This window comes from Gadus macrocephalus, chromosome 3, assembly GCF_031168955.1.
Source record: "Gadus macrocephalus chromosome 3, ASM3116895v1".
NCBI classification, from domain to species: domain Eukaryota; kingdom Metazoa; phylum Chordata; class Actinopteri; order Gadiformes; family Gadidae; genus Gadus; species Gadus macrocephalus.
Window position 1 is genome coordinate 20,137,172 of NC_082384.1, and position 26,788 is coordinate 20,163,959.

A 26,788-nucleotide genomic window follows, 5' to 3' on the forward strand; every position below is an offset into this window, starting at 1 on the left:
GAAGGGACCACTTTTCAAAAGGGCATCATTCATACACGGTGCAACCGAGATGTATGAGAATACTATAACAATGAAAGTCTGAACCTAAAACATGGTTTAATAATATTTGAAATACAAATAACCAAAGATATCAACTATAATGTTTAGTCAATGGTAACCACATCCTATTGATAGGAAGTTGATTTTAACTGTTGACTCTTCAAACTATTGATTGATCACAGCTGTGCAAAAGGATTATTTGACGAACAATAACAGAAAAATATAAACAAATTTAAATTAATGTGCAGGCAGTATCAGAGCAAGTCACTTCCCAGATCACCATCAATTTCACTGATGTCATCAGCTAAACAAAAACAAAACTACCAAATCCATCAGTTAAACAATCCAACATGTTGGTAGACAATAATTTACCCGCTCCTTAACCAGCTAGATCAACTTTTCAATATCAACTCAGAATCCAGCAGACGGTTGGTCACATGACTGCTGTCCATCAGCCGCCGGTTGGTCACATGACTGCTGTCCATCAGCGGCCGGTTGGTCAAATGGCTGTCCCGCTGGTGTGGGCATGCGGGCCAGGAGGCCCTGGATACGGGCCAGGACCATCTGGTTGCTGCTGAAGCAGTCCTGCTCCGCGTACGGCGGTCTCACCGTCAGAACGCCGGCTACCAGCAGATCCTCCCCAACCTCCTCCACCGGCACGCGGTTCTGCTGCAACCAGCCTCTCAGCTCCTCCCTCCTCCTCTTCACATCCTCCACGCTCCCACGCAACTCCGGCGCCTCCGATCTGAACAGAGAGGAGAGCCGCATCGCCGTCTCCTCATCGGCCTCCCCCACCACCTCCACCTGCTCCACCGCATGCCCCATCACCACGGAGACGCTACAGCCGCCCGCTGCCCCTCCCAGCTGAACCAGCACCACGCTGTAGGCGGAACACAGGTTACAAACACACACACACACACACACTTTTCCTCGAATTATATATAAAAATTAAACTATTAACCAATAACTCGTGAATAATAAAGTTGGAACAGGTGGGTTTACCTGGCCGTGACTGGATCCACCGTGTGTAGCCAGCCGCGGTGCTGCTGCTGGCCGTGAGCGGTCACCGTCACCTGCTTGTTGACGTAATGCTCCCAGTCCCGCGGCGTCTGCTGCCGCCACGCGCTCGTCGTGGACATGATGCCCTGTTAACTAGGGATGTACGGTAGGAAGGGATTTAATTTACTGTAAATTATAATCGAATAGGATGCTTAAGTGTTCAGCCACGTTTAAATAGCGTGGCTGGTGTTCCAGCAAAATGAACCGTAGGAAACGCTTACGTTTTTAAATGGTTCCTCTTCCGCTTGAGATGTTGGTTGAATCAGAGTGGATTGTGCTTGATATGAGGATTTTTTTTTTTTATTACATTAGCCTATACTTGGCGTGATGTATACATTATATTGTATATTTGGAAATTATACAGCCTTGGATATATTATCTAATGCCATGATTCATGTTTGGTCTCTTCTAATAATTTTGTATAAAAAACTCTTTGAATATTATATTTTGCCCTCATGTATGTTTATTAGCCCACCACTAGCGGGTAGAATTGTATATCAAGCATAAAATAGTATCCATAATCCATCAATCGTCTATGATTAAACACACTATCAGGGTGCTATATATATATATATATATATATATATATATATATATATATTATAGGACTGTGAATGATTGAAACTCGAGGTCACAAGTTTCACTGAATTTCCTTTGGATGTGTAATATGAATAGGTAAATCATAAAATTCAGTCAAATAAAAACTACCGGGTTATTAAATGAATGAGGTGAGCGTTACATTACTACATTACATTACATTAATAAGCTTGGTGTTTTGATAAAACGCTTGAGGTTATGGGTCTTGTCTGTGGGCCGTCCCACTGTTACAGTGATCAAAACATTGACTGGCAGGTCAGGAGCACCACCTCTGATGGTGTTGGAGCTGTGAGTGGTTCAGTGGTGAACAGGGAGAACAGTAGGGGGCCTGCAGTGCTCAGGGACAGTGTGGAGGAGGAGGTTAGCCCATCCACACAGTCTGCTGTCAGGAGGTCCAGGTCTGGGACCCAGCTACATGGCTCTGTTGAATCGTGGTCCGGGAACCCATTCTGAGGAGGTGGTTCCAGGGTTTCAGAGTGAGGAGGGGAATGGGGTTCAGGGGCTCAGGCGGAGGAGGTGATGTGGGTCCAGGTGGGGTCCAAGGAGGTCCAGGGTGTCAAATGAGGGGATATAGCCGTTCTTAACCCTTCATGAAGACGGATTTGGGGGCTGCGTCGTTCAAACACAGGGCTTCTGCCTCCTTGGGGACTCTCACTCTAGATTGCATAGATTGCATGCATAGAAAACGTTAGATTCAGGATGACATGTCCAATATAGAAAACACTCTAGAATCAGGATATGTCCAATATAAAAAAATGTAATGAGAAAAACAATGTCTAAAAAAGTTGACCATGGATTATGATAACACTTTACAACAAAGGCTACCTTCATTAACCAGTAATTAACGTTAGTTAAAGCAGTAATATGCATTAATTAGCAATTAATCAACAGTTAACTGATGAACTAATCATTTACTAAAGGTGTAATGTAGACACTTTTTGAATAGGGTTTGGGTTAACCCTTTACCTTAATCATATGCTAATGCTATATAATGATGGTTAGTACTGCATTAACTAATTTTAATTAAAGATCGATTAATGTACTCTTATTTTAAAGTGTTTCGGGGAATATTAAAGAATACAGGACAAAGATGTTTTTTTATGTATCTTGGAGCCGAGCACTGAATTATTTGGATCTGTAATGATGGGTCCAGTTTTGGCGATGGGGGCCTCTAGCGGTGAGTATTGGAACACCACTTTATTTCCACCAGATTATATTCCATATGGATAACGCTGTACGGTTATCAGTTAGTTTCCCCATATCATATTTTATCCATTAGCAGCTTGAACCACCTGGGCCCTATAGTTTGTGTGGGTGGGTGGGTGTAGCTAGGTGAATGTGTGTGTGTTTAGGTAGTTAGATTATTCTATAGCCTATCCCTAACGTTTTTTCTCGTTTTTGTTTAACCTCCAGGATTTTTATAAATTATCTAATCTTTAGGCCTATGCGATCAATAACATGAATGATATAATAATTTTGCTCACGTGATCAATAGCATGAATGATATCATCTTTAGGCCAACGTGAACAAGAAAGATATAATTTTTCATGTTCTTCTTGAAGCCCGGGAACAATATACTCCTACAGCTCAACATAATAAATTGTGCTAATACTAATACTAATTCTAATATATCTGTTGTTAAAGCATTTTAAATCAACATTTACTCAATTCAACATTTAGGATAGAGACATATTCGGAGTTTACGCATAGGCAATTTCAGTGAACGGATATCACATTTGCTGGAGACAGAAAATCGGCACTACATTAACTCAACAATGATAGTGGTAATAATAATAATGATGATGATGACGATGATTAAAAATGAAACCTGACAGCCTGTTGTAAAAGCACAGTATTAAATAGGCCTGATAGTAAAAACATGATAGGCTATTAAATATATCTGAATGTTAAACCGCAGTATTTATTTGCATAGTGAGAATACGGTCCAAAATGATTTGGAGAACACGACGCTGTCCTAATAAGAACCAATGACCCATCATAAGTATAACAGCTATCGATTTTAATCAAGCCCTCCCCATCCCGGGGAGGCTGGGGGCGCCGTGACGTCACGGCTGTTATGACGGTCAAGATGGCGCACGAGAGCAGGTTGAAGCGGAGGAGCATCTTTCTAAAAGGTTCATCTTTCGATTTTATTTTATTTATCTGATGGTATTTATTTAAGTATGACCATATTCTCCATATTGTATAGGAGGTTTAAACTGCTGTTATCATTTGGTGGTACAGCGCACCAAACCCCTCCATTGCTCCTCTAAACACCTTCGCTTTTACACCATTCACATACTATCAAGGTTATTGATGATCTAGAATTGTGTGTTTTCTCTTTACTGTTCCTCGAAATGTTAGCGCTGAAACCATCGAGATGAGCATCACTTGCCGATATCCGCGCGCGTTACGGATGGGGTCGCTAGCATAAGCCACTTCCCTTCACTAAAAAATAATAAAACACACATTATACTGACAACACACATTCAACTACAACACAAATGAACGGATAACACACATTCAACTGCAACACACATTCAACTACAATACTCATTTAACGGATAACACACATTTATATACAGTATGCATTAAACCACCTAGGAGGCTACCACACACATTAAATTATTCTAATTTCAACATGCATTAAAATACAACACACATTAAACTACAACAAATATTCAACTACAACACACATGTCCAACAGCTGATATTTAATATTAAATTTCTGAATCAATGTTTAGAGCCTTTCTAGTTATTCTGGACCTGGTCGCATCTTGTTGAACCTAAAATATCCCAGCTGTCTGAGACACGAGAGAAGAGGAGGGAGAGTGGGGATAGGGTGTGTGCGCGCGTGTGTATAGACGGCTCTAAAGCTTCCTCTGAGAACAGCAGCATGATCTAGGGCTGACCAGTGTTTACGGTCAGAACCTCTTCCTGTCTTTAAGTAGAAGCGCTAACTCAGCAGATTGACTGTACCTAGTAGTTTAATTAGGCAATTATGATAATGTGGTTATGGATATAATGATATGCGTTTGTATTCGTGAGGTTATGATAATTAGTTCAATGATAAGGAGTATTTTTTCAAGGGGTTATGAAATTAAGGTTGGATTCATGACGAGTTGATGGTATTATGGTAATGAGATTGTATTCACGAGGTTATGATAAGGTTATCGTAATTTGATAATGAGGTTGTATTCATAAGGTTGGGAGAATGAGGTTATGATAATATGATGATGAGGCTGTATTAACGCGGTTATGATGATGAGTTATGGTGATTTGACAATGAGGTTGTGGTCATGTGTTGATGAGGTTGTATTTGTGAGGTTGTAATAATGAGGTTATGATCATTTGATAATGGGGTTATGGTAACATGATAATGAGGTTGTTTTTGTGATGTTAGTGTAATGACGCTGTGGTAATACGATAATGAGGTTGCATGCATTATGTAATGGTCATATTATAATGAGGTAGCATTCATGATGTTATGATAATAGGTTGTATTCATGATGTTATGATAATAGGTTGTATACATGATATTATGATAATTGGGTTGTGGTAATATGATAATGATGTTGTATTCATGATGTTAGTGTAATGAGGCTGTGGTAATATGATAATGAGGTTGCATGCATTATGTTATGGTCACATTATGATGAGGTAGGATTCATGATGTTATGATAACTAGGTTGTATTCATGATGTTATGATAACTAGGTTGTATTCATGATGTTATGATAACTAGGTTGTATTCATGATGTTATGATAACTAGGTTGTATTCATGATGTTATGATAACTAGGTTGTATTCATGATGTTATGATAACTAGGTTGCATTCATGATATTATGATAATTAGGTTGTATTCATGATGTTATGATAATAATTCGTAGTCATGATGTTATGATAATAGGTCGTAGTCATGATGTTCTGATAATGATGTTATGGTAATGAGATCATGAGGTTGAAGTAAGGAGGTTAAATGCTGAAGAGGAGTTCCAGAAGCCTGTGTTATTTCCCAGGTGACCGTGCTCTCTCCTCCGACATGAGATGTGAGGAGAAGGAGGTGCCGACGGAAGTGCAGAAGGAGGTGGGTGCTGTGGGGCCGGTCCACATCGTGCTCGCCCATGAGGACGACCAGGGGTTCTCCCTCGACGAGGAGGCCCTGGAGAGGCTGCTCCTGCGGGAGGAGGTGGTTGACCTCGACGTGGTGGTGGTGTCGGTGGCCGGAGCCTTCCGCAAGGGAAAGTCTTTCCTGCTCGACTTCCTGCTGCGCTACATGTACAACCAGGTGAGGTTCGCCAGTACAACCAGGTGAGGTTCGCCTGTACAACCAGGTGAGGCTCACCTGAACAACCAGGTGAGGTTCACCTGAACAACCAGGTGAGGTTCGCCTGTACAACCAGGTGAGGTTCACCTGAACAACCAGCCTAGGTTCGCCCGTGAGGTTCGCCTGTACAACCAGGTGAAGTTCACCTTTACAACCAGGTGAGGTTCAACTGAACAACCAGGTGAGGTTCACCTGTACAACCAGGTGAAGCTCACCTGTACAACCAGGTGAGGTTCACCTGTACAACCAGGTGAAGCTCACCTGTACAACCAGGTGAGCTTCACCTGTACATCCAGCTGATTTCCCGCCCAATCTGAAATCTGGCCGCATCTAGCAAACCGGTTGACCAGCTGCTGTGGTGGTGCTGGGAGCTGTCTAAGGGTTGTCTGTGGGTGGTGGTGCTGGGAGCTGTGTAAAGGTTGTCTGTGGGTGGTGGTGCTGGGAGCTGTCTAAGGGTTGTCTGTGGGTGGTGGTGCTGGGAGCTGTGTAAAGGTTGTCTGTGGGTGGTGGTGCTGGGAGCTGTCTAAGGGTTGTCTGTGGTGGTGAAGTCCTCCAGCTCGTGGATGGGGGACGCAGAGGAGCCCCTGACCGGCTTCACGTGGCGGGGAGGCTGCGAGAGAGAGACCACGGGCATCCAGGCCTGGGGCCAGCTGTTCCTGGTGGACCGACCAGACGGTAGCAAGGTGGGCTAGGTTAGGGCTACGGTAGGCGTTAGCGTTAGGGCTAAGGTGGTAGTAAGTTAGGGTATGGGTGAGGGCTAAGGCGGTAGGAAGTTATTGTAAGGATGAGGGCTTAGGTGGTAGGAAGGTAGGGTTAAGGGTAGTAGTAAGGGTTAGGGGTGGTAATATGGGTTAGGGTTAGGGGTGGAAGCGAGGGTTGGGGTTAGTAAGAACCATCTTCTTAGATCTAATATAAACAGAGGTAAGGTTAAGTGTAGTGGTAAGGGTTAGGGTTAGGGGTGGAAGCGAGGGTTGGGGTTAGTAAGAACCATCTTCTTAGATCTAATATAAACAGAGGTAAGGTTAAGTGTAGTGGTAAGGGTTAGGGTTAGGGGTGGATGTGAGGGTTGGGGTTAGTAAGGACCATCTTCTTAGATCTAAGATGACCACTACCCTAAGGTAAGGGTTAGGTTAAGGGTCGCTGTAAGGGGTCTTTGTTTGTGCAGGTTGCGGTGATGCTGATGGACACCCAGGGGGCGTTTGACAGCCAGTCCACGGTTCGAGACTGTGCTACTCTGTTCGCGCTGAGTACCATGGTGAGCTCCATCCAGGTGGGTCTCCAGCCTCGCTCAGTCCTTCAGGCCCCAGTCTGGTCTCCTGGACCTCTACACTAGATTGGAATGATAAGATACACTCAGCCTCTCAAGTCATTCCAAATGATTCTCCCGCTAGGTCTACAACCTTTCTCAGAACGTCCAAGAAGATGACCTTCAACATCTCCAGGTATCCAACAACCAGCTCATCCCTATTGCCCAGTCACTGACTCACTCACTCATTCAGTCACTGACTCACTCACTCACTCACCCCTTCACCAGGATGTAATTGTGTTCCTTGGTTCTTTCCTCTCAGCTCTTCACAGAATATGGCCGCCTCGCCATGGAGCAGACTAACGAGAAACCTTTTCAGGTAAAATCACCTGGCCTCCACACTAATGAAACATGTTACCTGGTTTCCGAAAAATTCAACTATATATCATAAACATAACAGGGAAACTGGTTTATGAAAAGTAGACGTTTAATGTATAGTTTTAAGTTTGACCATGGAACAGACCCGAAGTGGATGTTAGCATATTGATGTTGGCAACAATCTGGTTACACTGACGTTGTTTTGCAACAACATTAGACATTCAAACCATATTGGTTTGTAAAGTTCAACCATATTGCTGTGTAAACAGCCTGATATTAGGGTGCGTAACAGGTTGATGTTAGGATTTGTAACAGGCTGATGACAGGTAGTGTAACATGTTGTGTAACATGTTGATGCTAACAAGTGTAATAGGCTGACATAAGGATGTGGAACAAAGGCTGATGTGTAACAGAGGCTGCTGATAGGATGTGTAACAGACTGATGTTAGGATGTGTAACAGGCTGCTGTTAGGATGTGTAACAGGCTGCTGTTAGGAGGTGTAACAGAGGCTGCTGTTAGGATGTGTAACAGACTGATGTTAGGATGTGTAACAGGCTGCTGTTAGGATGTGTAACAGGCTGCTGTTAGGAGGTGTAACAGAGGCTGCTGTTAGGATGTGTAACAGAGGCTGCTGTTAGGATGTGTAACAGAGGCTGACATTAGGATGTGTAACAGAGGCTGACATTAGGATGTGTAACAGAGGCTGACATTAGGATGTGTAACAGAGGCTGATGTTCCTGGTCCGAGACTGGAGCTATCCCTACGAGCATCCCTACGGCCTGGAGGGCGGACACAGCTTCCTGGAGAAACGACTTCAGGTACGGCTCCTTCCTCACCTTCTTCCCACCTCCTCCAAGCCTTTTCATCTCCTCCTCTCCTCCAGTGTGTATAAACTTGTGTGTGCGTGTCTGTGTGTGTGTGTGCGTGTGTGCCTGTGTGTGTGTAGGTGACGCAGCAGCAGCATGAGGAGCTCCAGACAGTGAGGAGACACATCCACTCATGTTTCTCCTCCATTAGCTGCTTCCTGCTGCCTCACCCGGGCCTCCGGGTGGCCACCAACCCCGCCTTCGATGGACGACTGACAGGTGATCCATCTCCCTTCTATCACTACAATATCACCGCTCCTTCATCACTCTATCTCCCCTCATCACCCTCTGTCATTTGTCGTTTGTCATGTATAGATATTGATCACCGTTTTTCGTTATCTCGTTATCTCATTAATCAGTTTGTTATCGCTAGATATTGATCAGTTGGTTCTTATAGATCTCGATCCGTTTGTTATTTATAGATGTTGACCAGTTTGTCGTTCCCTCTAGATATTGACGAGGACTTTAAGAGGGAGCTGTTCTGTCTCGTTCCAACACTCCTGGCTCCAGAGAACCTGGTGGTGAAGGAGATCGGAGGAGCCAAGCTCACATGTCGAGACCTGCTGCACTACTTTAAGGTAAATACTCACCTGTCCAGACCTGCTATAGTAGTTTATAGAGGAGTTATTTATCAAGGGGTTTGGATTCCATACAGAGGTTAGTAGTTGATAAAGGAGTTAGTTATCAAGGGCTTAGTAGTTGATGGAGGGGTTAGTAATCAAAGGGTTAGTAGTTGATGGAGGGTCTACTTATCAAGGGGTTCGTAGTTGATGTTTTTTTTTGATAATTTTCTGCTCCAGGCGTACATGAAAATCTACCAGGGGGAGGAACTTCCTCATCCCAAGTCCATGTTACAGGTAAGCCAAGCCCACATCCCTTGTCCATGCTACAGGATAAGCCCCGCCCACACTCCTTGTCCATGCTACAAGTTTAGCAACGCCCCCTAGTGATTGGCTAATACATTTGTGGACATTGGGTGCACAGTATACATTTTTAAACAAGTGTGTTTCCCATGCCCACTTCTCTCCCTCCCTTTCTATGTTATGATAAAGTCACTTCCTGTTTACTTGGTGTCAACCCTGTTTAATTTACTTGTGTAACCCTAGGCAACAGCTGAGGCCAATAACCTGGCTGCTGTGGCAGGCGCTAGAGCCCTCTACACCAAGAGTATGGAGCAGGTACGATATAAACACTAGATATATATACTATAGTGTATATACGTCATTTTTGTAATGTATATAGAGTTCCAGATGGATATGGTGTGTGAGTGGTAGAGTGTGTGCTGCCCCCTAGCTGTGTGGAGGAGACACACCCTACATGGCCCCGCTGGAGCTGTCCCGGCGTCACCACGCCCTGCGGCTGGAGGCCGTCAGACACTTCCGCTCGGTCAAGAAGATGGGCGGGGAGGAGCTGTGCCGGCGCTACCAGGAGCAGCTGGAGGCGGAGCTAGATCTGTCCCACGCCAGCTACTCCAAACTCAACGACGGGAAGAACATCTTCCGGGCGGTCCGGACGCCCGCCACCCTGCTGGGCCTCGTGTTCCTGTGCTACGCCGCGTCCCTGTTCACGGGGCTCCTGGGGGCCCGCTGGCTGGCTTCCATGTGTCACCTGCTGATGGGCGTGGCCCTGGTCGCCCTCCTCACCTGGCTGTACACGCGCTACTCCGGAGAGCTCCGCCCCCTGGGTCACGTCATCGACCGGGTGGCGGCCGCGCTGTGGGAGCAGGTAGCTAGCTACGTCACCCGGCAAATACACGACTCCTCGACTGACGCGTGACGCTTTTATTCAACGGTTACCGTCTTTGTACATGTCCACAACTACTTTATTCGTACACTTGCACGACTCTGGACACTTTATTCGTACATGTCCACGACTCTGACACTTTATTCGTACATGTCCACGACTTTGACACTTTATTCAACATTTCCACATATTCTGTTTAATCTCTGATCTCTCTGTTCACAGAAGACTCCCCACCAGGTGAGCCCCAGTGCACCATGAGTACTTGACCTCGGTCCAAGCATAAGGTCTCACGTGGGCTGCTGTGTACCAGTATCAAATGTCTCACCTATGTCCCGCTCTTCCAGGTGTTTTCTAAACTTTGTGAGGCGCTCCGGAGCCGAGGTCGGCTGGCCCGCTGGCTTCCGATTCGGCGCCCGCGTCTAGCCTCCAACAACAACCTGAAGAAGAACTAGCGCCGTCATATACGCTTCTCCGCCCGGAGGAGGCCGACACATTGGCTCCTCCTGACGGCCTTGTTGAGGACTCATTCAAAACACACTTTGGTGTTTTATTTATTTAAATTATTGGAAATGTGAACAAAAACAGAATGTTTTGCTTCCGTCTCATCAAATTGACGATGCCTCTACCCAACAGGCTATGCTCACGGTTAGCTCCTCGCTGGACTCTGGGTATGCCGGTCGCTAGGTGCTGGTTTCACCTGATATCGATTAGGCCACTGGTTATCCTAGGGCCAGCCCATTGGAGTTAGCCTGGCGTCTTGTCTTAGCGTGGTACCTTTTCAAGCTCCGGTTAGTTTACCGCTGCCTTGGTTGAAGCAGGTGCTCCTAGCATTGATGAAGACACTTGTTTTACACTCTTCACATCTATTTCTATACATGGGGCATGTATGAAATATACATAATTAAGATATACATATATAAATACATTTTCTAGACCTTTTTGGTAGCTGGATGAATCAGTAGATATACGGTATATATATATAGTGTGTATTTGTACATAGTATATCACTGTATGTAACGGCAGCCTGTGGTGACCTGTGGATATGAAATAAAGCATTTTGTAAAAAATATGCTTGCTTACGCTTCTGCATTTATATTGTTGTCTAAAAAGTAGTAATAACATACTGTCATGGGCATCTCTTCTATCTGAGCATAGTACCACCTACTTGTAGTTGCTAATGGCTAAAGCATAGTTGCTTGTGTGACTCCCAGCAGGTACTTTGATTCCGTCTCCTTATGAGTAAGTTGCTCTTATCCAGAGTAATCACTTTGATAAGAACATATACTTTAATAAGTCCATGTGATCAATACAGTAGAATACTAAAACCTAGAGATTTAGGTATTTTACTAAACGTAGGGAGTTCAATCTCCCAAGAAATTAATTCAGAAATTACATATTGAACTGCGCAATGAGGACAGATAAAGCTGATTTCAGATCCCCATCTGGAACGGGCAGACAGTTTGAACAGTGGGAGACAAAACATGTCGATGACGGAGCTTTATTTACAAAAAAAACAACTCAAGGGAAAACTTTCCTCAACTACTGGTTAAAAAAAAGTACAGGAAACCAAGATGACCGCAGCCAGGAACTCAGATCAGGTCAGCCACTGGAGGAAGAAGAGGAGACGTTAGTCAAACTCAAAGAACTAACTAGTCCTAACATAGCATTCACTGGCATCTCGTCTATCTGGGTGGAGTAGTACCAACTAGTCTTCACTATTAACAACATACCATTTATGGGCATCGTCTATCTGGGTAGAGTACTACTAACTAGTCCCAACATACCGTTCATGGGCATCTCATCTATCTGGGTAGAGTAGTACTGCTCAATGTCTCTCAGGATGCGGATGTCGTCATTCTTCACAAAGTTGATAGCCACACCTTTACGGCCGTAACGACCTGATCGACCAATCCTGAGCAAGAACACAGAAAACGTTATCACCTGTTTACATACATGCATGACAAAAGGTTCAAAAGGGATAATAAAAAAAGTAGGCTACACTTAAAATAGGGTACATCCAATGTATTTCTTGCTATAATTGTTAAAATGTACATCCCGACATCAATCAATAAGCTAGCAACGTAGAACATTGCCAACGTGATCAATTGTTTATTACATACAGCGAGTAACAATGGTACTATCGCTAACATCATCTCTTCTTTATTACATACAGCCAGTAACCATGGTGACTATTGCCAATATGATCCCCTTCTTTATTAGATACAGCCAGTAACAATGGTGACTAAAGGCCGATATATGCTCTGTTTTAGACGTAACGCGTAAGCACGTAAGATACATAACCCCCCCTTGCGCGGTAAAATATCCCCCCTTACGTGCTTAAGTGCGTCGCCCAAAATTCCTGACTATGCGACTAAAACACTACGGCCCTACGCAGCTCGCAAAGACTGTGATTGGCCAGCTAACCACATCCTTTCAGGAGTCTCACATTTCCGGTTTTACAGCAACCTTAACATCGTTCAGAGTGTGGAAAAAGACCGCTAACCTAAACTTAGCTACTGCTACTCTCGTCGAAAATACTGGAAGTGCATAAATATAAACAAGCCAGCGATTTCCACTTCCACGCCCACAGATTCGTTCGTTGCTCCCCCTACTGTTCTGGCGGAGAATCCCCTTGCAACACGCGCAATCCTTAAGGAACCGTAAAGGAACCATAAATCAAAACTTGTCTAAAACAAGTCCCTTGTGTAAATTACGTGCTTACGTCTCTGCGTCTAAAACGACCCTAAATCGGCCTTAACGCTAACATGATCCCTTCTTTGTTACAGAAATAGCCATTAACAATGGCGACTAGCGCTAACGAGATCCCTAGTATATTACCTACACACTAAGTAACAACAGCGATTTGGATACCGACTTACAATCCAACTCCTACGGACTTCAACAACCAGCTATTAACCAACTCTCCTACAGCCGTCAGCCAACATTTAACCGACTCAGATCGATACAAGGAATGAAGCAATTGGTTTAATTTGGTGGCCACCACGAAAGGACAAAGAGAGGACCCATAATGAATAGTTACCTGTGGATGTAGAGCTCTCTGTTGTTTGGCAGGTCGTAGTTGATAATCAGAGACACCTGAGGTACATCTAATCCACGAGCCCACACATCTGTAGAGATCAGCACCCGACTACAAAAACACAGACACAAACACAGACAGTTAAAAAGCAGAATAGGCAAATAACTTCAGCTAGAGACAGTTGGAGAAACAGCTAGAGTGAGAGACAGCTGGAGCAACAGCATGAGGGACAGCTAGAGAGAGAGAGCTGGAGAGAGCGACAGATAGGGAGAGACAGTTGGAGAGACAGCTGGAGAGAGAGCGAGAGAGACAGCTCGAGAGAGAGAGAGAGAGCTGGAGAGACCAACAGATAGGGAGAGAGAGTTGGAGAGACAGCTGGAGAGAGAGCGAGAGAGAGAGCGAGAGACAGCGAGCTGGAGAGCACGACAGATAAGGAGAGACAGTTGGAGAGAGAGCGAGAGACACAGGTACCTGGCTCCAGATCTGAACTCCTTCATGATGGACTCCCTCTCCTTCTGAGGCATGTCTCCATGCATCGATGACACTGTGAAGTTAGCTTCTCTCATCTTCTCAGTCAGCCAGTCCACCTGCACAAAATACACACACTGTCACACGTGGACTTCATGGTGGACACAAGAAGACTGTGTGTACCTTTCTCTTTGCGTTACAGAAGAGGACTGTGTGTACGTACCTTTCGCTTGGTGTTGCAGAAGATGACCGCCTGTGTGATGGTCAGCGTGTCGTAGAGGTCACACAGCGTATCAAACTTCCACTCCTCCCTCTCCACGGCCACGAAGAACTGCTTGATCCCCTCAAGAGTCAACTCATCACTAGAGGAACGAAACAGGATTAGTATCTATTCAACCAACTCATCACTACCTATTCAACTAACTCATCACTAGACCCAAGAAACGGCATTTCTATGCGCACACACGTAAACTATATATTACATAAACCTGGGAGTAATAAACAGACATAAAGGGAGTACTATATACACACACACACACACACCATATAGATATCTATAGATAACAAACATGGAATACAAAACATACGGACATAAAAGGATTACTATATACACAGTACACACAACATATAGATATCTATAGATAACATAAACATGAAATGCAAAACATACAGACATAATAGGAGTACAGTACATACACACACTACCTATATAATAAGTTACATTTTCAGTCGCTATTACCTACAGCGTAACCAGGCTTCGGTGCCTCCCTAACTGGTACCTACAGCCCCAGCAGGCTGCTGTGAGTCCTTAACTAGCACCTACCGCTTCACCAGGATGCGGATGGGGTCGGTCATGAACTTGTTGGTCATCTCCAGGATCTCGTGGGGAAGAGTGGCGCTGATCAGACACACCTGGGTTGCGGGAGGCAGGTAGCGGTACACATCGTAGATCTGCTCCTTGAAACCTAGAGCACACACATATGCACACATGTAAGCACACATGTGAGCCCTCTCGTTTCCTGTCCCCGGGGTTCTTGTACAGGAAGAAGATCTGCACCTTTATTCAGCATCTCGTCTGCCTCATCCAGAACCAGCATCTTGATCGCCCTCGTCCGCAAACTCCGCCTCCGGATCATGTCTGTAGGAAGAATGACGTCATCAACAACCTATGCCTTCAGATCCCTTCTGTAAGAGGTGACTTCAACGAACCCCCCCCCAGAGAGAGAGCAGGACTGACCGAAGACCCGTCCAGGTGTCCCTGCGACCACATGCTGGCCGTAGTCCAGCTTCCTGATGTCTTCCCCCACGTTGGTTCCTCCAATGCACGCGTGACACTGGACGTTCATGTAGTCTCCCAGAGCCAGCAGCACCTGACAAACACAAGAATGAGCCCTGTGTTTCTGTGTGTGCGTGCGTGCCTCTGTGTACGTGTGTACTCGTGTGTGTGTGTGTGTGGGCGCCTACCTTCTGAATCTGACCCGCCAGCTCTCTGGTCGGGGCAAGGATCAGAGCCTGGGTCTCCCGGACCTGCAGACACACAGACCCGTCGTCATGACAACAGCCAAACATATCACACAAACCTAGGAGTACTATACAAACAGATGTTACAACAGCAGTACTACACAAACAAGTAACCTATACATTACACCAGGGATGGGCAACTTTCATGATAAAGAGGGCCACATTTTTCATCATAACCATCGGAGGGCCACATGACTGCACACTTCAACTAAACGTGAGCTGAGAGAAGCTACACAATTTTGAATTTGGTAGATATGATTTCCTGTATTCTGGTGCATTTTGGGGATGGCCACTACCTAAAAAATCATCCAGAATCATAACCTATGTACGGTATGTTAATTGAACCAACATACATTCATTTCATGTTTTCCATGCTCAAACAGCCACATGAATGGTCAGTATTTGTATCAGTGCAAAGGGCTCACATACATCATCATTCAATGAAGTCAAAAAACTGAAAAACAGTGGCCCAACATTAAGTGCAACAACTCAATGAACTCAAACCCAACAAGCAGTTGTAGTAGTTGTAGTGGCGACTTAAGTGGATATCTTTAATGACTGATATCGCTTCTAAGCAAACTAGACGCGTGGGTTTGCCTTTGAATTCTATGAATTCTTCTCATCTTTCTTGACCGAGTTTTCTGTAACTCGATCAATTATTATTATTTATTTTTTTTATTATTATGTGCGGGCCTGACTGAGTGAGGATGCGGGCCGCACTGAGTGAGGATGCGGGACGCATGCGGCCCGCAGGCCGCCAGTTGCCCATCCCTGCATTACACAAACCTAGGAGTAGGATATATAGCAGTACGATATACACAAATCACCTACACAATACATACAGAGTACAATACATACAGACATGAATATATACAGATGTGTTGTATAGCAGTAGGTACCTGAATGTCAAGACACTGCAGAACGGACACACAGAACGTTGCGGTCTTTCCAGTTCCAGACTGAGACCTGCAAAGAGAACCAGTGAAGTTCAGAACACAAGAGACTTAATCAAACTATTAAACCTATCACTCAACTAACCAGCCGGTCTAAAACTGGTATTTAAACAAGGTCAGACTTACTGAGCGATGACATCTCTTCCTTTAATGATCTGTTTGATGGCTCTCTGCTGGATCGCTGACGGCTTCTCGAAACCTGAAACACATTTCAAACCATACACGTTAAACCAATACAATTTTAAATCATAAAAGACCAATAAACCCTATAAACAAGACATTCTCCAATAAACATTTTAAACCGTACAGGTCCAATATACAACATTTTAAACCGTACAGCTCCAATATACATTTTAAACCACACATTTCCAATATAGTACATTTTAAACCATACGTGTTAAACCTATACACATTAGAAACCATACATGCTTAAAAAATACGTTGCATTTTAAACGTATATAGAACATTTTAAACGATATCCTTATTAAACTAATACAATACATTTTAGGTAACGAGAACCAGCAAGGCTACTCGAGGCTAGCGGAGCTGTGCTACTTCAGCTAGCATAGGCTGGCTAGCATCTTAGCTATCGTTCATGTGTACAAAACATAACAATGAGGTTGAACAAACTTTCATTCGTTAATATACGTTTGTACGTTTACATGACAAATGCTTTACAACCAAGTAACCGTAACAGAGGGTTAGATAGGTGGTAAAATCAGCATCATTAAAATATTTGCCGCCGTCCTACAGGCGCAGTTCGGCGGCCTTGCCGGCACCGGATCCCCGTCCTACCGTATGCGTAGACGCCGCGGAGGAGGTCCTCCCGCAGGCCCATGGTGTCGAAGGTGGGGGTGACATCAACCTCCTCGCTGGTCTCGAACTCGATCTTCGTCATGTCCTCCTCCTTAAGGAGACGCCTTTTAGACACGACTGGAGCGACTTCCATGACTTCTTCTGTACTGTTTTATCGAAATACGGAATAAATTCAACCACTGGACTGGTCTTTGTGTACTAAACTTTAAGAGTATCGTTCTCGGAGTTGGGCGGAAGCAGAGTAGAGGAAAGACCGCCGCGTGTGTCGCGTACATGACGTCACACGACGCTCTCTAGGACACCCAACATCGTCCCCATCAGGCGAGAGAAGGAACCGCATACCCATATCCTTGTATGCTTCCAGATCACCAATCAATCAATGAAATGAGAATGTGAGTTTACTTTTGAAAAAGTTGACCTTTTTAAAACCTTCACACCGTCCAACGCCGGATAAAAAGAGATTATAAACATAAGTAATTCCTTATTTACTTATATAAAGTAGCACTTGAAGAAGTTGGATTATTTTATGAATTGAATGTACTCCTATGATTCTTCCAATTTTTTGTGTTCGTCTTCATGGTTGAATGTACTTCTAGTCAACAGCGTCAGAATAACAAATGTAAAGCAATGTAACTAGTGATGTCATCAAACAGACGCATTGTTCCAACCACTGCTCAGTGTAGGTACCCAAACAAAGTCTGATGATTCCCACTTACTATTAACCACCTGAAGTAAGCTGGTTACACTGCTCCTATGAGCCAACAGCATTAACCACCTCACATAAGTGCACCGCCCTGGCATGCAGAGTGGAGCAGCAGCCTAAGACTGGGTCCAGCGCTCCACCCTGATTTGTAGGGTGGAGCAGCGGCCTCAGAGTTGGTCCAGTGCGCGTGGCTCTTCACGGATGCTGGGTTTAAAGCAGGATATGCTGCTTTCTCTAGCGTTCCTTCGGGTTCTTCTTCAGGTGGCACCTCTGCACCTGCTGGCCAGCCCAGTCCTGCTGCGGTAGGGTCCCACTCCGCAGGGAGGCGTCTAGTCTCCATTAGTAGGACCGGACCAGGGAGTGGACTGACCGCGTAGATGTTCTTGTACCCATGCAAACTGATCTGGTTTAACATGAGTTGAACTGGCCCTGGTCTTGTTTAACTTTGGTGGAATGGTACTCTAATCTCTCACTAGTCCTAGTCATGGGTTTTCATCCGTGGGTAGGTTCCATCACCATTGTGTTACCTCATTCTAGATAGAAAGTGGCTTGACAGACATTTATTTAAATGAGAATCTTCAAGATTGCCACTTTAACTGTCCTCTAGTCTGGTCTTACTATCCACCCATATATAAATGTGTGTGATGCATCAGGATTCATGAATGAAGCATCTTTTAAAACGTAATTTTTAGATTATTATTTTACATCTATTAAGAAAAACATATACAGGCAGTGAACTACAAAAATAATACATTCATGTGAACAACACACACAGTCTCAAACACGCACAGGCGCTCAACACTCGCACAGTCTTGAAGAATGCTCTCAGGCGACCTAGAGAACACACAGGGTGACACAGGGCGCGGTCAGTCCTCCTTGGAGTGGGGTGTGACTTCCATGTTGACCACCTGCAGCTCAGTCAAGTTGCTGCTCCCGCCTGCCTGCTGGCCAATCACCATCTAGGAGGAGGGAGGGGGCGCAGTCAGCCTTTTGTGTAAACATATGTATAAGTATATATATTTGTGTTAGTGTGTACTTACAGAGTGCAGCTGAACTGCTGATACTGGGATCTGAGTGACGGGAGGCAGCGAGGTCAGAAACACCTGTTGACCTGAAACACATCGTCGTGGTCATTATGGGACTGATATGTGAAAGTGGTTGTCATGGTGATGCGATGAAATAATGCAGCGTTTCACACACATAGCTCTTGTTTTGGCGGACCACCAGGTGTATTAACGGCCACCAAAGTATGTTTTGCAACCCATTTTAGCGTTTTTATTTTTTTAGCATCTTTCCGAGAGAAATAGCCCCCTCCATGTAAAGTCAGTTTAATTATTATATACAGTCTATGTTAAGTCAGTTTAACCTGAATTATATACCGTTTATTTTTTACTCCCACACTGGAGCACCACTGGGATGCGCTGCTTGATGCTGTTGTAGAGCCAGCAGGATGCACTTCTAAACAGTGATTTTATGACATTAGGAACACTTCATTTCGTAACAGTATGGACCAAACCCCAGTTTCCTGGGTAGGTATACACCACTAGACACACTAGTAGTTAGTTCCCCGTCACATGTCTGTCATTCAGAGCGTGAATATCTGTTCAATATCTAATAACCCCCTCCCCCCACAACAACACCACTGTGGGAGACACTGGAGAGACTCCGTGGTTGTCATGGTACCTTGCTCGTGGTTGGGGGCGGAGCCGCTCTGAGAGAAGGTGTTGAGCAGTGTCAGACCACCGTCCGTCAGGGAGGAAGTGGGCGTGGCGTACATGACTGTGTGACCTCCAGGATACATCATGTGACTCGCCACCGTGGAGGGGAGCGAAGAGGTCACGATAGTGGCTGAAAGAGAGAATAAAAATAACTAAGAAAGAAAGAAAGACGAGGTCAAAGAGTGCGTTTTGTTTGCTAGGATGTGCCGCTGCAGAACCCTGGCCGTGTTGCTTACAGGCTGCAGTAGCCCGAGCGCGTTCAGGCCTCAAGGGTTACCTGTGGAGGCGGTGCAGTGAAGCTCAGAGCTCTGATTGGTGGTCAAGTGCTGACCGCCGGGCTGCACCTGGATGGTCTGCAGCTGCTGGGACATTCCTCCTCCTGATGGATGGGTAGAGGAAGAGAATCACCAGACACACATCAGACGACGCATCGATACCAGGAGAGGCGGGTGGTTGCTAGGGTTACAACGTGGTCGCTACGGTGCCCACGTGGTTTCTAGGGTTGTTAGGGTGAGCCAGATTGTTGCTAGGGTAAGCCGGGTGGTTGCTATGGTAAACACAAGGGGGTTGTTATGGTACGCCAGATGGTTGCTAGGGTAAGCCGGGTGGTTGCTAGGGTAACCACAAGGTGGTTGTTATGGTAAGCCTGATGGTTGCTTGGTTGGGAGATTGCTGCTAGGGTAAGCCGGGTGGTTGCTAGGGTAACCACAAGGCGGTTGTTATGGTAAGGCCGGGTGGTGCCAAGGTAAGCAAGGATGGTGTTAAGGTAAGCCAGGGTGGTGCTAAACTAAGCCAGGGTCGTGCTAAACTAAGCCAGGGTGGTGCTAAGGTAAGCCAGGGGGGTGCTAAGGTAAGCCAGGGGGTTGCTAAGGTAAGCAGGGGGGGTTGCTAAGGTAAGCAGGGGGGGGTTGCTAAGGTAAGCCAGGATGGTGCTAAACTGAAGCTGGGAATAGAATATTGAAAGTTGACCAAGACAGACGGATAGACAGGTAGAGGCACAGAGAAGCAGGCAGTGCTGACCGGTTAGTGAGACAGGCAGACGGAGCAGTGTGGCTGGCTGAGAAGAACCAGTGCTAGTGGGGCCGGTGCCCAGGGGTCCCTGCAAAGCCAGCTGCTGGCCCTGCAGCTGTCCCTGGAGCTGGCTGAGCGGGATGGTGTGGGTCCCATGGGGGAGAGGGGTGCCTGCTGGGGGAGGAGGAGCAGATACATCAGCCTAAAACACTCCTGATGGTAAAGGCCCCGCTAACCCTGATGCAAAAGGCCCTGCTGTACCCTGTTCTAAAGGCCCTGCTATACCCTGATGCTAAAGGCCCTGCTGTACCCTGATACTAGGCCTAAAAAAATAAAATGTTTGGTTCCGGTTTCCGACCGACCCTGTCAATTTATGTGCGACCCAAATTATTTTATGAGCTTTAAAAAAATAAAAATAATAATAAAGTTTATTTTTTTTTTTTATGCAAACTATAATCACGTTTTGGTACAGCACCTCTTCATTCTGTACAAGGATGAGCGAATTTTCTCGTTTTTAAATGAAAACAACCTACCTATCATTCGCTGCCGCTGGAAAAAATAAAATAAAAAAATAAAATAAATTCCCTACCTACCCATGACCTCAACTGACAACCAACAGGAACCAAACTTTTTTTTTTTTTAGGCCCTAAAGGCCCCGCTGTACCCTGATACTAAAGGCCCCGCTGTACCCTGATGCTAAAGGCCCTGCTAACCCTGATACTAAAGGCCCCGCTATCCCCTGATACTAAAGGCCCCGCTAACCCTGATACTAAAGGCCCTGCTGTACCCTGATGCTAAAGGCCCCGCTGTACCCTGATGCTAAAGGCCCCGCTGTACCCTGATACTAAAGGCCCCGCTGTACCCTGATGCTAAAGGCCCCGCTATCCCCTGATGCTATAGGCCCCGCTGTACCCTGATGCTAAAGGCCCCGCTATCCCCTGATGCTATAGGCCCCGCTATCCCCTGATGCTATAGGCCCCGCTGTACCCTGATGCTAAAGGCCCCGCTATACCCTGATGCTAAAGGCCCCCACGGGGCCAGGATGATAGGGCCAAAATCCATCTCACCATACCTTTACATATCACTTGATATAATTAGAACAATAGTAGTCAATTAATGTGTTAACTTAAGCATGTGCATAAAGACCATTACAGGCACAGTTACCAGAATGTGCAAGCTCTGAAAAAACTACAGTCAGCCATTGTCAAAAATGACTTCATATGAGTGTCTTCTGGACCTGAAACCTGCACATCGCCCAGCGCAGATTGAAAACGTATCTTTCCACACGGCAACCTGACCCACGGATACAAAGCTATAAACAACTCCAATCGAAAATTTAGTACTTCAGACTCAATACTTCAGTTTTCTTTTTGGATGGGTGTAATGCACTTGCATGATACTACCAGACCAAAACATCAGCTAAATACTTGTGATGCAACAGGTTTGTTGTGTTCATCAGTATTAGTCTGCATCACTCTCTGACACAAATGGGCACCTCCCCAGGAAGCTGGAGTTCTTCAGATCCTTGATCGCAAATACAACCCCCCACTCTTCCAGATTCAAAAGATATGTTACTGCCAAACACTCCTAGTCCAGATTCACAGATTAGTTACTAACCATTAATGCTAGTCCAGATTCACAAACTAGTTATTAGGCAAACATTGCTATTCCTGATTCACAGACTAGATATTAAAAGGGGTAGTGGGGAGGATTCACTGGCATCAAGCAGTTATTAAAGTTAGCAATTGTGATTGCTCAAATGAAGACTTCAAATTAATTTAGACTCTCAATTAGCTGTCCATTCTAGGTTACTGTTGTAACATGTCAACTGCGTAGGTATAAAGGGCTCATATTATAAAGATGAGACATTAAGACGTCTCTAGTATACTGGTCTTTATCAAGTCACTGCTATCTTGATTTTACTGGCACCTTATCAAGTCACCTCTATCTTGGGTTTACTGGTACCTTATCAAGTCACCTCTATCTTGAGTTTACTGGTACTTTATCAAGTCACCTCTATCTTGAGTTTACAGGTATCTTATCAACTCACCTTTATCTTGAGTTTACTGGTGCCTTATCAAGTCACCTCTATCTTGAGTTTACTGGTTCATCAAGTTACCTCTATCTTGAGTTTACTGGTACTTTATCAAGTCACCTCTATCTTGAGTTTACTGGGACCTTATTCAATCATCTCTATGTTTACTGCATACAGCCCTTTATCCATACCTGTCAGATACAATGGGCATCAGGCCATGTAGTTCAATGGAAAGCCATGAAAGAGATCTTGACCCGCTGAGAAGAAATGCCGTGCCGGAGGCGGAGCTTGGACCTACCAGACATGAGGGTGAAGCCCCCAGGTAGCATCACGCTGGTGGAGGTCTTGAGAAGCGTGCCGTTTGTGGTGGAGGAGGAGGAGGTGCAGCCCTGCCAGTGAGTAGGGATGCTGGACTGCACCTGAAGAACTCCTCCCGATGAAGAGCCGGAGGAGACGACGGACGTGGGTAGGGAGGAGACGGTACTCTGCAGACCGGCTAAGGTGAAGGCTGGCTTGACCATCTCCTAAACACAACCACACAGGAACTACTGTAGTACTACCAAAGTATTGGTAAGCAACATGGTACTAGGTTAGTACAGTGGGACTAGCCTAGCACAATAGGACTAGGCTAGCACCTTGGTGCCACTGTACAACCATTCTGTTAGTGAGTACGTGGCAGGGCATCACAATTAATTGCACATTGATTTAAATAAAATAAGTTAGATAGAAAAGTCGCAAGTCACGCAAATTGTTTTAGATACATAAGGAATAGCACTCAAACTATGTGTCCAAGTTTCGTCTGACATGATGTCATGTGACGGGCTAGCCAGGTTTTCAAACTGAATTGATAATCTGCCTAAAAGCAATAAATCACAGATCACAATATGGGCCAAGATAAATAAATCCCAATGGCAATTTTTGTCCAAATATCCTAGTGACCTCATTAACTAGTACTTGGGATAAGATCAAAAACAACCCCAGCTATTTACCTTGGTGACCTCTGTGCAGCCTTCAGCCTCAGACACCTGGTACGTGAGGTCCGTCTCCTCGAAGCCCGTGGCGCTCATCCGCTGGTCGGAGGACGGGTCGGAGCGTGGCGGGGAGTCGGGGGAGTTGAGGCAGGTCTGGATCAGGGCCTTGCCCGTCTCGCTGGTGATCATGGGCTGCAGCTTCCTGGTGGCGAAGGTGTACACGTGGCCCGTCTCACTGGCCACCAGCAGCAACACCTGGGTCCCCGTTAACGTAGACAGCTCATAAGCCTAGAAGGAAGCACACAGAGATGGACCAATCAGGGTCAGGTGACAGATAATTACTCCAGGTGACGCGACATTACTCCAGGTGACAGATTATAACCCCAGGTGACATGACATTACTCCAGGTGACAGATTATTACTCCAGGTGACGGATTATAACTCCATCTGACATGACATTACTCCAGGTGACATGACATTACTCCAGGTGACAGATTATTACTCCAGGTGACAGATTATTACTCCAGGTGACAGATTATTACTCCATGTGAGATGACATTACTCCATGTGAGATGACATTACTCCATGTGAGATGACATTACTCCAGTAACCACAATACTCCAGTAACCACAATACTCCAGTAACCATAATACTGCAGGTTAAATAACATTACTAGAGTAAGACTCGATAGCATCAGTCACTCGATATGTCATTACTGCTGGAAAAATTACAACTCTAATAACAAAACATTTCTCGATTTGACATAACATCAACATTACCCCACATCATCCATTATGTTCTAGGGTAGTGTTGTGGTCGCATCAGAAAGGTCTACAAAGGATTTGCATGCTCCATTATAGAATGTATTTTAAAACGAATATCCAGCGAGTAGCCAGCAATACATTCCTCAGAAACCGGCTATGTTAACTGAGCCCTGTTGTGTGTAGTTAAAACACATACTCACTTTCTTCATAATGCCAGTCTTCCTTTTGCTAAAAGTTGTGTAGCGTCGGAGTTTGTTGTCTATGAATTCCATTTTAATTTTGACACGTCCGCGGGTTTTCTTGCCCGGCTTTGCCCCAGCGACTCCGGGAGCGACCCCGCCGTAAGCCCCGGTCAGTACCCCGGAGCTCTGCGCTGAGTGTCCAAGCTCTCTCTCCGATCGCTCCCGCTTCACCCCTCTCCGCTCCCCGCCAGAGCCCTGGGTCTCCTCCTCGTCCCCGGAGTCTGAGTCCTGTTCAGAGGCGCTGTAGACCAGGTCGGGGTACTCGGTGTTCATCGGTGCGCTGGGTGAGGGGGTCACCTGGAGGCTGCTGGCTCCAGTCCCGGGTCGCCCTCCTCCGGCTCTTGTTCCCATTCCGTTCTCGTCTCCTCCAGGCCCCCGGAGCCCAAATCCGCTTCTAAAAAAAATCTCCCAACCTCTAGACGGCTAGTTATCCAAGCAAGTTAACCAGTAACACTAGCGCTTGTTAGGTACGTTTGCTAGCTGGACGTGAACTAGCGGAATGCTACGCTACCTAGCATTAGCCGCCGAGCTAGTGGATTTGACAGCGTTTACTTTAGCATATCTTCCGATCTTCGGAAGACATCGATACTACAACAATCGGCGGATGAACAAATCTGCGTGCAATAATATTAATATTTATAACAAGACTGATGTGAATAATAATAACGTTATTTACGCAAAGTTATAAAGTTGAGTTCTCACGGACCAATGAGGGCCCAGCCCCCCCGCTCTCCAAATAAGGAAGTGACGAACAGCGCTCACTCGTATCAATGCGCCGTCCCATATAGTACCAAACTACTTCACATCCAAAAACGCATACAACGATACTGATAATACTAAATTTTAAAGCAGCGTATTTACTGATGAATGTGTCAGTATATCAAGTTAAGAATACGAAGAATCAAGAACAAATCCGCGCACATGAAAAAAGGAAAGCTGGTTACACCCACAAGAAGAACTACTTTCCGCCATATAAAGAAACACGTTGCCTTTTATGGCAGCGGTGCTCCTTATTTGGTCAATCATTTGTTTTAAGCGACCTGACTGAGGGTCAAGAAAAAACGCACACATACACATACACATACACAGACACAGACACAGTCACAGACACAGACACATAAACAGACACACACACTCACAAGCACAAACACACACACACACACACACACACACACACACACACACACACACTACATTTATATACTTCTATGTACTTTATATACTACTACGTGTTTATACTACTATACAGTACATACGACATCTATATACTACTATAATATGATCGATATACTATAATATTCACTTCATCTTTTCTTCCACACAAACACACACAAGCTCTTGCTGCGTAATGGTCTCAGAACTATATGGCAAAACATTTACCATGTTGGCATGGTGAAGAGCATTGCAGTTTTTTGTAGCATTGTAATTTATTTTACTAGTTTTTGATAGAACCGCTCATTACACCATAAGGTTGCGACAAAGCCCTATTGCCATATATATATAATCTATCAGATGCTACAGAGAAAGGGCCTAATCTGTGAATCTAGTGTTCGTATATGGCGGCATACATCCTATGCAGAGGAGGTACTGACAGACCGGAAAGTGATACACAGACCTGCAGGTGATACACAGACCGGCAGGTGATACACAGACCGGCAGGTGATACACAGACCGGCAGGTGATACATAGACCGGCAGGTGATACGATACACAGACCGTCAGGTGATACACAGACCTCTGGTGATATTGATACACAGACCTCTGGGTGATATTGATACACCGACCTCTGGGTGATATTGATACACAGACCGCTCCAGACCTTCTTTCAAATAACCCATTCACAAACAATAAGCCCAAACATTATTTGTACTCCATCAATCTTTATTGAAATCTCTGTTGACTAATTAAATGATTATTCATCCCCACCCTGTGTTGGCTGCATGATGCCATGCGGCAACCATGGTGAAAGTGTGGTTACTATGGTGATGTTATGGTTACTATGGCGACTGTGTCAGCGGATCCAGGTGTATGTGGACTTTGCCGGGAGAGCTTGTGGTCACCTCCATCACCTCCACTTGCGGGACAAATGTGTCTGTCTGCCTGCCGTCTGACTGCATGTGTCTGAAATAGAAAAGATGAAGTGAATATTATAGTATATCGATCATATCATAGTAGTAGATGTTGTACTGTACAGTAGTATAAACACGTAGTAGTATATAAAGTATCATAAAGATGAAATAGATGTATATAAATGTAGTGTGTGTGTGTGTGTGTGTGTGTGTGTGTGTGTGTGT

At 45.2% G+C, this 26,788-nt stretch overlaps 4 protein-coding genes and 1 long non-coding RNA gene across 10 annotated transcripts; 2 read left to right on the forward strand and 3 right to left on the reverse strand.

Moving 5' to 3' along the window:
* Positions 1-78: 78 nt before the first annotated feature.
* On the reverse strand, positions 79-1,316 carry gemin6 (gem (nuclear organelle) associated protein 6). Its single transcript, XM_060047912.1, has 2 exons — positions 1,042-1,316; positions 79-919 (listed from the first exon to the last, which is right to left on the reverse strand). The coding sequence occupies exons 1-2, from the start codon at positions 1,176-1,178 to the stop codon at positions 451-453; spliced, it is 606 nt and encodes a 201-aa protein (XP_059903895.1). The 5' UTR covers positions 1,179-1,316; the 3' UTR covers positions 79-450.
* Positions 1,317-3,717: 2,401 nt separating this feature from the next.
* On the forward strand, positions 3,718-11,325 carry LOC132454480 (atlastin-2-like). 3 transcript variants are annotated; one of them, XM_060047863.1, is made up of 14 exons: positions 3,718-3,830; positions 5,715-5,983; positions 6,571-6,705; positions 7,188-7,292; positions 7,414-7,464; positions 7,591-7,647; positions 8,373-8,465; positions 8,594-8,732; positions 8,964-9,091; positions 9,314-9,370; positions 9,620-9,691; positions 9,807-10,238; positions 10,479-10,493; positions 10,601-11,325. In XM_060047863.1, the coding sequence occupies exons 1-14, from the start codon at positions 3,773-3,775 to the stop codon at positions 10,706-10,708; spliced, it is 1,719 nt and encodes a 572-aa protein (XP_059903846.1). In that variant the 5' UTR covers positions 3,718-3,772; the 3' UTR covers positions 10,709-11,325. The 3 variants fall into 3 exon arrangements, with proteins under 3 accessions (XP_059903846.1, XP_059903847.1, XP_059903849.1); XM_060047864.1 differs by lacking the exon at positions 3,718-3,830 and adding an exon at positions 6,076-6,403 and having other exon boundaries at positions 5,904-6,006; positions 6,515-6,705; XM_060047866.1 differs by lacking the exons at positions 3,718-3,830; positions 5,715-5,983 and adding exons at positions 5,994-6,088; positions 6,204-6,403 and having other exon boundaries at positions 6,515-6,705.
* Positions 11,326-11,738: 413 nt separating this feature from the next.
* Positions 11,739-17,372, reverse strand: eif4a3 (eukaryotic translation initiation factor 4A3). Of its 2 annotated transcripts, XM_060047888.1 has the most exons (12): positions 17,031-17,372; positions 16,362-16,434; positions 16,182-16,248; positions 15,226-15,288; positions 14,999-15,131; positions 14,819-14,899; positions 14,585-14,726; positions 13,985-14,123; positions 13,765-13,880; positions 13,297-13,404; positions 12,041-12,168; positions 11,739-11,862 (listed from the first exon to the last, which is right to left on the reverse strand). In XM_060047888.1, the coding sequence occupies exons 1-12, from the start codon at positions 17,182-17,184 to the stop codon at positions 11,846-11,848; spliced, it is 1,221 nt and encodes a 406-aa protein (XP_059903871.1). In that variant the 5' UTR covers positions 17,185-17,372; the 3' UTR covers positions 11,739-11,845. The 2 variants fall into 2 exon arrangements, with proteins under 2 accessions (XP_059903871.1, XP_059903872.1); XM_060047889.1 differs by lacking the exons at positions 11,739-11,862; positions 12,041-12,168; positions 13,297-13,404 and adding an exon at positions 13,512-13,582 and having other exon boundaries at positions 13,667-13,880; positions 17,031-17,329.
* Positions 17,373-18,426: 1,054 nt separating this feature from the next.
* srfa (serum response factor a) lies at positions 18,427-25,256 on the reverse strand. 3 transcript variants are annotated; one of them, XM_060047874.1, is made up of 8 exons: positions 24,454-25,256; positions 23,508-23,777; positions 22,817-23,039; positions 20,493-20,657; positions 19,750-19,851; positions 19,438-19,602; positions 18,795-18,865; positions 18,427-18,713 (listed from the first exon to the last, which is right to left on the reverse strand). In XM_060047874.1, exons 1-8 carry the CDS (start codon positions 24,844-24,846, stop codon positions 18,621-18,623), a joined length of 1,482 nt encoding a protein of 493 aa, XP_059903857.1. In that variant the 5' UTR covers positions 24,847-25,256; the 3' UTR covers positions 18,427-18,620. The 3 variants fall into 3 exon arrangements, with proteins under 3 accessions (XP_059903857.1, XP_059903856.1, XP_059903858.1); XM_060047873.1 differs by having other exon boundaries at positions 22,817-23,042; positions 24,454-25,255; XM_060047875.1 differs by lacking the exon at positions 20,493-20,657 and having other exon boundaries at positions 22,817-23,042; positions 24,454-25,254.
* On the forward strand, positions 20,563-21,509 carry LOC132454512 (uncharacterized). The gene is made up of 2 exons (XR_009524944.1): positions 20,563-20,702; positions 21,235-21,509. It is a non-coding gene; the product is annotated as an uncharacterized LOC132454512 (long non-coding RNA).
* Positions 25,257-26,788: the final 1,532 nt, after the last annotated feature.